Source organism: Vigna unguiculata, chromosome 5 (assembly GCF_004118075.2).
Source record: "Vigna unguiculata cultivar IT97K-499-35 chromosome 5, ASM411807v1, whole genome shotgun sequence".
Taxonomy (NCBI): Eukaryota; Viridiplantae; Streptophyta; class Magnoliopsida; order Fabales; family Fabaceae; genus Vigna; species Vigna unguiculata.
This window is the reverse complement of record NC_040283.1, coordinates 12,948,969-12,962,994: the sequence shown is the minus strand read 5'-3', so window position 1 is coordinate 12,962,994 and position 14,026 is coordinate 12,948,969. Positions and strand designations below refer to the sequence as shown.

Below are 14,026 nucleotides of genomic sequence, written 5' to 3'. Positions count from 1 at the left end.
AAAACCAGCCGTTAACTGACAACTCTGAAACCACATTATGCACAAGTAACGGTAGTTCACGGCAACTTCACGTCGGTGCTCAAACATTTATTATGATATACTATTATTTATTTATAATCATATTATTATTATTCTTATGTATATATTCCTTACACATACTCACATTCACAAAGTAAGTAATAAATAAATATAAATTCAGTTTTTATATTTTAAAACTAAATTTTAATTATTATTCTTATGTATATATTCGTTACACATACTCACATTTACGAAGTAAGTAATAAATAAATAAAAACTCCGTTTTTATATTTTAAAACTAAATTTTAATTTCCATTGTTTCAACGTTCGAGGATTTTTCGAAACCTTAGCTCAGAGAAGAGAGAAAGAAAGGGAGAGAAGCCATCGTGGTCTCTCTTCTATGAGCTTCACTTCGATTCCCGCCACTTCTCTGCAAGCATAGGTACTTCACTGTTAGGAAAAGTCACGATTCTTTTTTGTTTTTTTTTTCTCGATTTATTGTTATTTCTTATCTGTTTCCGTTTTTTTTTATTTACTCTGCAAAATTCGGATGTTAATTTCCTTCTATTGATTTGATCGAAGTCTTTCAGTTTTCTTTTGCTACAAAGGACTCCTCCGAATAGATTTTGTTTGGGTGGGGCGTTACCATGTTTCATGGGAGATATTTTTTGGGAAGGGGTGTTGAAGGTTTTGATCTGATGATAGATTTTAAGATCTGGGTTCTGTTTATATTTGTGTTTCACTGTGAAAGTTTAGAAAAAATTCAATTTGAGCTGGGTTTTTAGGATGTTTTGACGGTTGGCGTATGGTGGGGTTGTTCTGAGAATTTGTGCTTTGCTTTTTCTTTTTTAACGAATTTTCTTCTAAGGATGTATGCTATGGTTTTTTTGTTAGGATTTTGAGCTCTTGAAGCATATGGCTGAGGTGGTGAAATCGGAGGAGTGTTGCCAGGAGAATAAGCAGTCCACTGCTGCTTCCTGCTCCTCTGTATCTGAAGGCAGTGGCAGTGCAATTCACAAGTCTCCAGGGATATGTAGCCCTGCATCCACATCACCTTCCCATCGGTAACATCCGTTAAGTTGTTTACTTTTTCATTGCAGTAACAGTCATGAACTGTGATCATTAAGCTCTACCTTGATGGTAGTGTTCTTTGCTGCATATCTATGTGGAGTGACTGTCCCTTCATACTGTGGAAAATTTTCTCCACTTTGATCCTTGCTGTGATCTATATGCATTGACTTTCGTTACATGAATGTTTTTGGCACAGGAGGACAACTGGTCCTATCAGGCGTGCTAAGGGTGGTTGGACAGCACAGGAGGTTAGTTTTTACTCATTGGAGACAGCCGTGCTTGTTTAATTATCAATTTTTTGGTTAAATATTTGGTTGTTAGCAAGCTGATTAAATAGTGAATTCAGTTCAGTTGGTTTTATTTGTGCAAGTGTAGTTCAAAACTGTTATGCCTATCTTTTCAATTATTGCTCGTCTTATAGAAATTAATCATCATAATTATTATTATTTTTCTTAATATTCTATTTAACATGATACAGGATGAAACATTAAGGAATGCTGTGGCAGTTTTTAAGGGAAAAAGTTGGAAGAAAATAGGTATTTGTTAATATTTACTGTAGGTAGAGTTCTGACATAACTTGTTATAACTGCAATGCATGCTGATTGGTACTGGAGTGAGTATTTGAACGTAACCAATATATATGAATGAAAAGTTAGGATTTGGATCTCCAAACTAATTTAACTAGCATGAACTAGAATCGTGATAATATATTGTTTTGCAAAGTTCTGTGTCAGTGTTTTCAATATGTAAAGCAGGTCCATCCATCATCTGTGTTGGGATAGATTGAGCTGGCGTTAGGAACATGAAACGTTACACAATGAAACTTGTTTATATTCAAATTATGTTATTAGTATTGATGCTTTTATTGTTATAGCAGAGTGAAGCAAGAGAATGCTGAAAAAAAAATAATTATTCAACTTAGGCACAACTCTTGAGGATAATTTTAGTTAGGCTTGAAAATTAGGATGGGATACATATTTCTTTGGCACTTATACCGGTTACTAACTAATTGCATATTAAAAACTAGTTATACAATAACAAAGTGCATACATACATGCATATATATATATATATATATTATATATATATATAATATATGTATATATATATATATTATATTCTTTAAACAGCATACAGATTCTTACGGTCCTGAGCAAGATAGTGAATATGTATTCTTCATTCCCATCTTGGTTACAATTCTGTCAAATGTGGAGCTGCTCAACCTTCATGAGATTTGTGCAAGCTGTTCTTGAGTGGGTTACATGTAGAGTAATTGTTAAGCCAATATCAAGTTTTTCCTAGCTAAGATGCCTATTTACTTCAACGTTCTTAGTCTATCATGCTTGACAGTGTTATGAGCTATGTTGATTACTGATTTATTGTCACTGTAGATTTTCTCAGGTCCTTTCTAAGTGGAAGAATACCCAATAAAACAGATCTTAGGGCTCTAATATCAAGTTTCTCTTGTCTTGGTTATGTTAGAAGAAATGAAACACACTCAAAGATTGATTATGCATATGAAGAAATGAAACAAATTCAAGCAACATGGATTCCCGATGTTTTTCACTTCTTTAGAGCTCAAAAAGTTAGAATGAAACAACTAAACCTTTCAAACTTGTTTTTGGATCTTTCAATATATTCATTTTTTGTTCTGTGATGGACTATTGTCATATATATAAACCTAGGAATTTGGTCATGTGGGTTTCATGAAAACACTATGCTCATTTTGGTGACATATTTAAAATGTGGAATGCAGCTGAGTTTTTTCCTGATAGATCAGAAGTCCAGTGTTTGCATAGATGGCAAAAAGTTCTTAATCCAGAACTTGTTAAAGGACCTTGGACACAAGAGGTGGAAACTTTGTCCTTTCCTTCTTTATAAATTTTCCTACAATTTTATTCAATTAATAAGTCCTCTTGGTTTACAGGAGGATGATAAAATTGTTGAATTGGTGACAAAATATGGGCCAACAAAATGGTCTTTGATAGCCCAGTCTTTACCTGGTCGAATAGGCAAACAATGTCGAGAGCGGTAAGTTAGCTGAAGATCATGTGCAAGTTTTTGTATCTTTTGAATGTTTTTTTGATAAATAAATGTTTCCCTCTATATCATTAAATGTAAATTTTAGATTTGTTTCTTGCATACTACAACTTTTGAAGATCTTAATTTCATGTGAATGTCCTTTTGTTTAGACTGACAATATGAATACAAAGACTGGCTTTTAAGATGGACTACTCAGATTATACTGGTTTTTTCTTTTAAACTGTTTTCAGGTGGCACAATCATCTTAACCCTGAGATAAAGAAGGATGCCTGGACTTTGGAGGAGGAATTAGCCCTGATGAATGCTCATCGCATACATGGGAACAAATGGGCTGAAATAGCTAAGGTCCTTCATGGAAGGTCTGTTTTCTTTCAATTCGGTAGTTGTTATAAAGGAAATTGAGGTCAATGGTCATAGAAAAAGTCATGGAATGTAATCTTTGAGTTATTCGAATGGTGAAGTATCACCTGGGCTAGTGTCCAAAGCAGCTTTGTTTTTCTGGTGGTGGTATTCTGGATGTATTTCAGTATTAATATCTTGAAAGGATATATTGTTATACTTTTTAAAATAAAAGTAGAAATTCATTAAGATAAGAAAATATTACTGGGAAATATTCCTATATTTTTCTAATGTAAGACAAACAAGAAACAAAGAATAAAAATAAAATAAAATAGATGCAACAAAGCTACCTAATCCGGAACATAAAGTTCTGAAGATTTGTCCACCTTTTAAGGAGTTGACTAAGCTGTTAATTTTTTTTTTTCAAAACATATTTAGAGTAAATCCCTGCAAAAAAGAATGACAAAAGATACTTCAGTGAATATATAAGTTATGTAAGAGGGATGGCACTCGATGTTGATTTTAGACGTCCAGGTAGAAGATAAATTTTGTGATGGAATGGCATGCCATTTGATTTATTGCGACGCATGCTAATATTTGCCTGTGATTTTTCTTTTGCAGGACTGATAATGCAATAAAGAATCATTGGAATAGTTCTTTAAAGAAAAAGTTAGATTTTTATTTAGCTACAGGAAGACTTCCACCAATTCCCAAGAATAGTCCACAAGTTACTGTTAAAGATACAATTAGACGTTCTGCTAGTAAATCAATACTTGTTTATTCAAATAAAGAATTAAATGCAGCTGTTGAAACATCATCTGAAACTACAGCCATTAGCAAGCTAGATGACAGTGGCAGGAATCAATTTGAGTCCTCGGTAACAGTTAGAGAAGTTGGTGATTCTTCAAGTGTTCCTGCAAATGAATCTGCCGATTCTGACTGTGTAGAATGCAAGCCTGGATCTTCCAACATCGATCTTAGCTGTAGCAACTCAGAACAAGTGTCAAAAGCTAATTGGGCAATAACTTATGGGCCAAGACCTGACAATTCTGGACTCAATGGAAACTCAACTTTTGAGCATTGTACAAACAATGGTAACATGAGCACTACGAGGTTAATTGGAACATCTTTGCAAGAAAGTCCAACCTGTGGTTCTCTGTGTTATGAGCCACCACAGTTACATGGTTCAGTTCCCATAGATTCTCTTTATTTAAATTATATCTGCCAGCAGAATGAGTTTTGTTCGAGTCCAACTTTGTCACCTCTTGGTTTCTTCACCCCACCTCGTGTAAAGGGTGATGAATTATGCACTGAGACACCTGAATCAATTTTGAAAAGGGCTGCCAATACTTTTCCAAATACTCCTTCCATATTGAGGAGGAGGAAAACTGGGTTCCAAGCACTCACTAGTCCCAGTAAAGTTTTGAAGGTAGATAATGATACACGTTCTTCTAATGAAACAGAGAGAACCAATGATGATTCTGGTTCTAGGCATTTCTCCAGGAGTCCGGCAAGCCATGGCAATGTGATTGACATTCCCAGTAATAAGACATTCAATGCATCTCCCCCATATAGGTTAAGATCCAAGCGAACAGGGATTGTTAAGTCAGTGGAGAAACAACTGGAGTTTGCTTTTGACAAAGAGAAGAATGATGACAAGAGAAGCAATGTCATGACGGAAGATTGTCTCCATGAAAAAAAATTGGTTGCCACGTAGTGCTAAAAAATTGTAAGTCATTGCTAATTATTGTTCTTTAAATGTATTATATTATCTTTCTGCTTAAGCCTTAAGGCATCAGATACATGACTGTCTACTAGTGAATAACCAAGCTTTCTTGTAGGATGAAGTTGATCCAGAATAACAAACTCAATCCATTAGTTTTTTTATGTCAGAAAGTTTGCAACAGAAAGGATATTTTTGTTATCCGATTCATATAGTTGTCTTTCTTATACAATTTGTTGAAGTCTTATTTCTCCACCAAATGAGAGGACAAATTTTATGAGCTCAAACTAGATGTTATTTAATATGATTATCTCATTCTGTTTACTTGAAGTTGTTTATTTATGCCTTCAGTTATCAAAGTTGATTGTGATAATCTTTTTTGCATCAGATCTCTTCTTTTGACCTATAATTGTGATCTCATTTCAATCTCGCTTCTTTTTGCAAGACACAAAATGGTTAGATTAGCTCATTATGTGTTAGAAAATGTTTTTAACCAAAATGATACGAAGAGAGGCTTTGGTTGTTTTAGAATAGTTTGTATTATCTTATGAGCAAAAGCTATTTTGTACTATACATATGAACTTAGAATTTTAGGGGTAAACTTTATTATGTTTTTCTTTTTCTTTCCTTAAGGCTGGTTTTCTCTCATGCTTTGTTATGCACCACTTTTCTGTGTCTCACTTAGGTGCATGTAGACCACGCATTACCTTCCCGTCACCAAAATACCATTATGTTGCCTCCGTTAGTTTCAATAGCTTTTTTATCCATGTTCCAACCCTCATACTTACCCTGTTGCCTCCGTTAGTTTCAATAGCTTTTTTTATCCTTGTTCCAACCCTCATACTTACCCTTTATGGATCTGTGCAAGTGTTGGTTCTCTTGAAACCTAGCGTGCTTCTCTCCCTTTTTATTAGACTTTTGGTTATGAAACATCTATATGCTAGACCTACATGCTCATCTAGGTCTACAACAATCACTTCAAAAAGACTTAATGGTAAACATTATTAATTTTTGTCTGCATATGTTCAGCTTTGGTTTTCTCATCTATGTTTCTGTGTGTTGAAAGTTCCACATCGACTAGAGATAAGACAATTTCATAATATATAAGTGGGTGCAAACCTCATCTTATAAGCCGGTTTTGTGTAGTTGAGTTAGACATAAAATCCACTTCTTAACATGGTATCATAGCCATTGTTTAAAGCATATCCTAACAAGATTTGTGTTTGTTGGACATATAGTTCCACCCGCTATTGGGCCACTATCGGACCATCCATTAACATCTAGTCCTACGAATGAGATGTATATACCTCGGCATGAGGGGTGTGTGTTGGAAATTCCACATCGACTAAAGATAAGGCAATTGCATAGTATATTAGTGAAAGTAAACCTCACCTTACAAGTTGGTTTTGTAGACTTAAAATCCACTTTTTAACACTGTGATCACTTGGAAAAAGACAACAGTGAAATATTATAAAGTGTTGTACAACTTTGTGCCTTGTTGTGACAATATGTGGAACCCTTAGATTATTGAAAACATGTAAATACTTTAAGAAGACATAATATCTTTGTAAATGACATTTAAAGACTTTATGATTCTGCCCATAAATTGGCATCTATCAAACAAACAAATGGCATGACATTTTTCATCATTGAAGGTCAATCTCTTGTTGAGGAGTTAAAGATGTTCTTAGCTGACTCACAAGGAGAAATCAAGCAGACGTTGGACAAGTTATATTTTGTTGTGATCCTCTATATGTGCTACTTCTTGTGTCTTTGGTTGTGTTTTGTACATGGCATGTTTCCAAATCTGAACAAAGTCTTTGAAAGAGGCATTAAATTGTGTTCCTAGAACATTGTCGCCTCCAAAAAGGTACCATTGTTATTCTCTTGAAACAAAAAATACCATTTTTGCAAGTTTCACCTTTTTTAAAGAGACGTCTTTCTTCCCTAATCATTAAGAAGTTGACTCTGTACAACATGTCTTACTAGTGGTTCAACCCTTGTTACTTGCTCCTCATGACTGGTTCAGTCAACCCACCTGTCCCAGTTCGTGTCCTACTTTGGAAGCTAACTCACTAGAATCATTGTTGCAACCTATCATCACCGTTGGCCAAAAGTGACTCGTCCAATATTACATGGTGAGTCCTTTTCATCAATTCTTTCACCATCGTCACCTAATACCATGATCCATGATAATGAAGATTCCTATTGGCTCATTGCTTTTTGAAAATGCACTTGTTCTACCTTGGAATCCTCATCTTTTTATCAGTTTTCTAAGTTATTATTGGTTATTTCCTTCCTATGTCTCATTTATTTTCTCCATCTTTTATTATTATTATTATTAAAAATGTGACCAAAGCACTTTTATCCTGGATGAAAAGTCATGATTGCTGAAATTCAAACTCTTGAATATAATCAGACATGGACTTAGTTCCTCTTCCACTTTGGGCAGAAGACAGTTGGTTGTAGATGGGTGTACGCCATTAAAGTTGGGCCAAAAAAATATATTATATGGTTAGGATTTACTTAGATATATGGTTAGGATTACAGTTATATTGTCTCCTGTAGCAAAAATGACTATTATCCATTTTTCTATGCCAGCACTCGCCATTCACCTCCTCAACAAACTGGATATTAAGAATATTTTTCTTCATAGTGATATGAAGACACCTATGTGGAGCAATTCTTGGTTTTGCTACCAGGAAGTTTGAGTTGGTTTGTGAATTGAGATAGTCTCTCAGAGGTTTCAAGCAATCTCCAGTTGCTTGGTTGGAAAATTTAGTTATAGTAACATCTTTGGGCTAAAATGCAGTTAGCAAATCATTCAGTTTTTTTTTTTTGTCATACATCTCCTAGAAAATGGGTATTTCTAATTGTGTATGTTAATGATATAGTTATTAATAATGCTACCATTGGCATAACAAAGTGAGCTTTTCTAAGATCCAAAGAGATACAAAATATTTGTGCTGGCTTAAACTATCTTTTGCGGTTGGTGTGCTTAGTCATTATGCAGGCTTCTCTCATTTATCACTGGAATGTTGTCATTCACATTCTCATCTACCATAAAAAGAGTTTCGGGCAAGGTCTACTATATGAAGATAAAGAAAGTATCTAATATCTAGATATTGTCATGCTGTGAGTGGGCGAAGTTCTACTGCTTGATAATCTGTTATCATTGGAGGGAATATTATTTCTTTGGAAGACTAAGAAATAAGATATTCGATCAAGTGCTGAAGTTGAATATAGGACAATTACATCAATCACTTGTGAACTTATGTGGATAAAACAATTTCCTCAAGAGCTCAGGTTTTTTGAAATTAAAAAAATGAGGATATATTGTGATAATCAAAGAACTCTTCAAATGTTTAATGAGAGAATGTCAAAATCAATTATATGTTTTAAGCTTAGAACGTACAATTTTGTATGCTCGAGCTTGAGGTGTAGTATAGTATGAGAATAATTTATATTATCTTCTAAACAATGGTTGTTTTGTAGTGCATCTATTCATAAACTAGAATCCTAGGGTAAACTCTATTATATTAGAATCCTAGGGTAAACTCTATTATATTTTTCTTTCTCTTTCCTTAAATTGTTTAAGAGCTTAAGAGATCTTAACTTAGATCTCTCATTTAGTTCACAAATACACATACGCCCACCCCGCCTGTGTGCATGCACACACATGAATTTATTTACGCATTTTAGTATATCTTTTTCTTTGATTTGTGCCACACACATGAATTTATTTACGCATTTTAGTATATCTTTTTCTTTGATTTGTGGGATTGAGTTAGACTTAAAATTCACTTCTAATAGTTTTAGCAATACGATTGAACAGGTTTATTTATTTACCTTTATCTCTTTTGGTAGGAGATAGTATTTTTCTTGCAGTTTTTGTTATCTGATGGTCAATCAATCATCATCAGTCTCGTAGTTATGAATCCTAATAACTCTTTCTCTGAATTGACGCAGGGATCATGATTGGACTTGGTGTTGAAACTGGCTGATTGTTTTCTAAATTGTTTGAAATGCTTACCAATTTTATAAAGAATTCAGTGCACAGGTCAGAATGACATGCACTTGTCCACACCTCAACAACATAATTCAGCAACAGTAGGGGTCTGGTATGTGTAGAATAAGAATTGAAAAGTTCCATTTACTTGTGGATACATATAGCTAGTTGTATTTATCATATTTGTACAGTTGTCTTAGGAAAAATAAATTTTCTCAAGTGTCATCAATGTTCTTAGATTCCTTCAATCATTTTTCTAAATAATTTCTGGCCCGAGCTACTAATAAGTGTGTAATCCTTACTTTATCGCACCAGCTGGTTTGATGTACACTTTACATTGAAATTACTCTGATAATCACTGAGGTGCTGCATATGGAAATAGAACATGCTCAACCTGAAATGCAATCTGGGTATTTTAGAAAAAAAAAAAAAAACTATTTTGTTGGCGTAGTTTGTCTGATAAAAGAAAAAGAAAAATAAATGTTGCAGCAAACTACCAAGCTCCTGTACGATAAGGACAAAAGGAATTTTCAGTGGAGTGGCAAAATGCTTATAGATAGGAAAGAACACCAACTCTATTTGGCAGTAAATGAGATTAAATACTTATGTAGTTCTAGCACCGAATGATAGAGATACTAGCCGATAATGTGTATCTACCTAAGAATGTTGTAATTAGACCTTAAATTGATGTTTAGTATGAGTTTATTCTGAATAATATATAGATATAAAAAATTTATAAATTTATTGTTTTTAAGGTTCGAGTTAGAGATGATGTTTAAGTCTTTTATATAAATTTGTTAATGACTCGTTCATATTACATATGTCTGTATCTTTTCTTGAAGTATCTGAATATTGTTAGCTATTTTTGGATGTTGTCATTCTAGTTATTGATTTTTAGTTTTTTCTTTTAATTTATCATTTATTTTGCTTGGTTTAATTTTTGATAATCTTAAATTGGATTGGTTTTGATTTTAATATTTTTTAGGAAGTATTAAATAAATGGTAAGATAAATAAAAGCAATTTAAAATGTATAAGACTTTACTATCTTTTATATGGCTAATGATAGTATAACATTTAAAATATAGTAAAAGTAAAAATTTCCACCTCTTGACAATTATAACTGAAATAGTTAGAAAAGAAAAGTTTATTCTAATTAAATAATTATTTGTAAATAAGTACGAATTACGTTATATTTTATACATAATATAAAATATAAACATAAGTGAGATTACAAATTTTATTTTACTTTAAAATAGTTTGCTCCTCAGAGTATTATTTTGAAATTTTATCTAAATGTGAATATGTTTCATTTTTAATTTTCCAGAATCCTTAGAGTAACTTGTCTTAAATCAAAGGAAATAGTGTAAGTTGTTTTTCATTTTAGCCAATTATGCTTTTTTGTGAGAATAAATTGGTAGTTCATACATTAATTATCAGAATAATTTATTAAACTTAATTAATAATATATTTAGATTTTGATATTTGGTTAATAGAGTGTGTAACAAGTAACAATCATTATTTAAATATATAGATATTTTCTTATATTGTATTAGAAATATGTAAATTTGAAGAATAATATTTGTAGGTATTAGTTATTGTTATGTATTGGATATATAGCTGATCGTTTATCCTATATACTATAATTTTTAAAATACAATAAACAAGAGAAATAGAAATTAATAATGTTTTGGAGGTAATAATATAACTAATTATTATGAAAAAATATTTCAATCAATAACAAATAAGACTTCCAAGTTACACTAATTTTCTTTTACAAAATGATATTTTTAAATCAAAATCTAAATTTATGTGACGTGTGTCATGCACAACACAATTTATAGATAATTCTGTAAAATATTTGAATTTTTTTTATATAAAATTTAGTAAAAAAATTAATTAGAAATTATGAACTAAAAATTGTGTGCTAGATATCTCTTTTTTTTTTCTCTTAACCAATTGATTCAAATTCAGGTAGTATTACTTTGTTATGGAAGAAACTATTTTGAGAAAAGATTACTTGTGCGTTCAAGGCTTCCAACGGTGTTAATTATTAGTTACAGCGAATCAACGATCGACAATTTGCACCAATATAACGATTAAACACTTTTTGTATTGACAAAGCACAACCAATTTTTTAGTAGATAAAATACAGCAATTTAAGTTTTTAGTTATTATTGTACAATATAAATAGTTTGGCGAAGATCTTATTAATTATTATATTTAGAACAAAACATGGTTCTTTTAAAATAGTAAAAATTATAATTAATATTTCATATGTATCACATAATATAACATTACTATTTTGTTTTAATTTTCCTATTTTCTTTTTCTCTTGTATTATTAACTTCTAATATTGGTGCAAATTGTTGATTGTTGTAACTAATAATTAACATTTGATTTATCGGCATTTCATTTGGTATGAATAGTAATGTCAACAACTTTAAAAACACTTCACAAATACGAAATTTAACACAGATCTAAACGAGCTTAATTGATAAACGAACACAAGAAACGATTCACAATAGGATTTTCGCAATTGAAATTGAAGTGGCGAGGAGAATGCACTAAGATGCAAGCACTAGAAGATGAGTCCCAGAATAACATTGCACATTTCTTTGCAATGTCGAATATGTAGCATATCATGCTTCTAATACAATGTCATAAAGAAATTTGGGAGTCCTTAATTTTCACTATTAATCACAAAAGGATAATTTTAAACATTCAGATAAATGGTTTTTCTGATGTCCCATCTGTAATATCAATTCATATGTAGGTTTCAGACTATCATATGTATGTTTCTGAATACATGTTCTAAACATAAAATAATTGATCAAAATAGCCTAAAAGAATTGTTAGAACAACACTTAAAAACACCAAAACAACAATAATGGACCCAAACTTTTGGGTTTTGATTTTACTAAACTGATAAAAGGATATATACATGTAGATGCCTTCTCAAGGAGTTTCATTATTAGTTTAAAGTTTTTAATTAACACAATGTCAACTAATACAAAAATAATCTAATCTATCTAATATTCAAAAAAGTAAAAAAATAGTAATCACATAAATTTTTTTCCTTATTTTTATAATTATAATAGAAATTTATGTAAAATTTACAAGTTTATGGGTTTTTTTTGAAAGTCATTGAATTTATGGTTATTAACATTGTGTTAGAGTCATACCAAAGACAAAAAAATATCTTTGAAAGTGAACACTTTATTGATATGTATATCGTACAAATATGTACGCGTGTTGGTATTTGATACATGTCGGACACGGAACACGTCATTAATATGATGTGTCCGAACTTTATAACTCACCATTAACTCACACAAGTTTACATTCCTAGTCATGGATGTCAAATCAATTTAAAACCACACTTGATTTTAAGTGAACTCGATAGAACAAGTACGAACTCTATACAATCGAATAAACTTGTAAGTTTGGGATGATTTGACAATTCAACATGAATTTATTTTATTTTTCGTGAAGAAAACTTAGTAGGATTAAGGTTTCTGGGTCTGCCATATCTCACTACCCTCATTTTTTCTCTCTGCCTTAATTTTAGGGTCAGGGGCATAAAACATATTAAGGTTTCAAAATCACCTCTTATTATTCTGGACCATTGGGTCTCCCTTTTCCTATGTTGAACTATTAAGCTAACATTTAATTTCAACAACTTTTTATATAAAGTATAAAATATAATCAATTAGAATTATGGTAAAAGAATAATAATATTAGAAAAAAATATTAAAAATATAATATGATGAATTAATAATAATGTAAAAATAAAAAATTATAACATTATAAATATTAAATTATTATGTTATTTATAAATATTTTTTATATGAAATAAATTCTTATTTACATTTGATGTCAGGAAATTTTCATAAGTATACAAAAACTCTCGAGATTTAAAAACCCTTACATTTGAGTTTAGGAAATTTTCATAAATATACAAAAAGTTTCGAGATTTAAAGATCTTGCAAGTGTGTCAAAGATTATGACTAGAATTACTGATGAATCTAGGGATGCAACAATAAATTCACAAGTTTGTGCTTGAATGCCATATTTGCTAATAATGGAACAAGCGTACCCATTGGATTACTTCTACTAATTCCTCAGCATGTTTGGGATGATATCTCAATAGATTTCATCACAAATTCACCTTTCTCATGCTTCTTTAGTATTATGGTGGTGGTTGATAGAATTTCCAAATTCATATTCCACTAAAAGATTTGACAAGATTGTAGTTAATGCTTTTGTTAACAATATCGTAAAGTTATATGGAATACCGAGATCAATTGTTTCTGATCAAGGGAAGATTTTTATCAGTTCTTTTTGGCTGCATTTCTTCTAAGCCTAAGGGACAATGTTGGCATAAGTTCTTCATATCATCCATAATCAAATGGACAGACAAAAGTTTTAAACGAAACATTGGAAATGTATGGCAGGTGTTGTGTTTGAAAAAATCCAAGAACTTGGTATTTAATGCTACCATGGGCTAAATCCTGATACAATTCTTCTCTATATCAAGGTATTGGTTGGTGGTATGTCTCCATTCAAATTCAAGGCATTATATGGCAAAGATCCACCCACCAATTGTGATAAGATATGAGTGTTCTGTGTCAGTTCAAAAACTAGTTACTAACAGTGATGCTTTATTACAACGCCTCAAGTTCAATTTGCCTAAAGTTCAACCATATATGAAAAATCAAGCCCGACAAAAAGGAGAGCTTTACGATTTGCTATTGGCGATTTAACGTTAGTTAAACAGTAACCATACAGGCAACCCTCGTGGCTCTGAGAAAGAAACAGAAGT

The 14,026-nt window shown here is 31.7% G+C and overlaps 1 protein-coding gene across 3 annotated transcripts; it reads left to right on the top strand.

The window, feature by feature from the left end:
- Nucleotides 1–295: 295 nt before the first annotated feature.
- Nucleotides 296–9,918, top strand: LOC114185334 (transcription factor MYB3R-3-like). 3 transcript variants are annotated; one of them, XR_003604781.1, is made up of 11 exons: nt 296–460; nt 913–1,082; nt 1,286–1,337; nt 1,568–1,625; nt 2,846–2,940; nt 3,017–3,120; nt 3,363–3,491; nt 4,093–5,200; nt 6,850–7,064; nt 7,184–7,332; nt 9,164–9,918. XR_003604781.1 is itself a non-coding variant. In XM_028073002.1 (9 exons), exons 2-8 carry the CDS (start codon nt 934–936, stop codon nt 5,186–5,188), a joined length of 1,683 nt encoding a protein of 560 aa, XP_027928803.1. In that variant the 5' UTR covers nt 296–460; nt 913–933; the 3' UTR covers nt 5,189–5,200; nt 9,164–9,603. The 3 variants fall into 3 exon arrangements, 1 of the variants encoding a protein (XP_027928803.1); XR_003604780.1 differs by having other exon boundaries at nt 6,850–7,332; XM_028073002.1 differs by lacking the exons at nt 6,850–7,064; nt 7,184–7,332 and having other exon boundaries at nt 9,164–9,603.
- The last annotated feature ends 4,108 nt before the right edge of the window (nt 9,919–14,026 follow it).

What these genes read in the sequence shown, in the direction of transcription:
- LOC114185334 (XM_028073002.1), top strand. Translation starts at nt 934, where the DNA reads ATGGCTGAGGTGGTGAAATCGGAGGAGTGTTGCCAGGAGAATAAGCAG. An exon ending in AAAAAGTTGGAAGAAAATAG is followed by an intron (nt 1,626 to 2,845) that starts GTATTTGTTAAT and finishes TGTGGAATGCAG; the next exon opens with CTGAGTTTTTTCCTGATAGA. An exon ending in AAGGACCTTGGACACAAGAG is followed by an intron (nt 2,941 to 3,016) that starts GTGGAAACTTTG and finishes CTTGGTTTACAG; the next exon opens with GAGGATGATAAAATTGTTGA.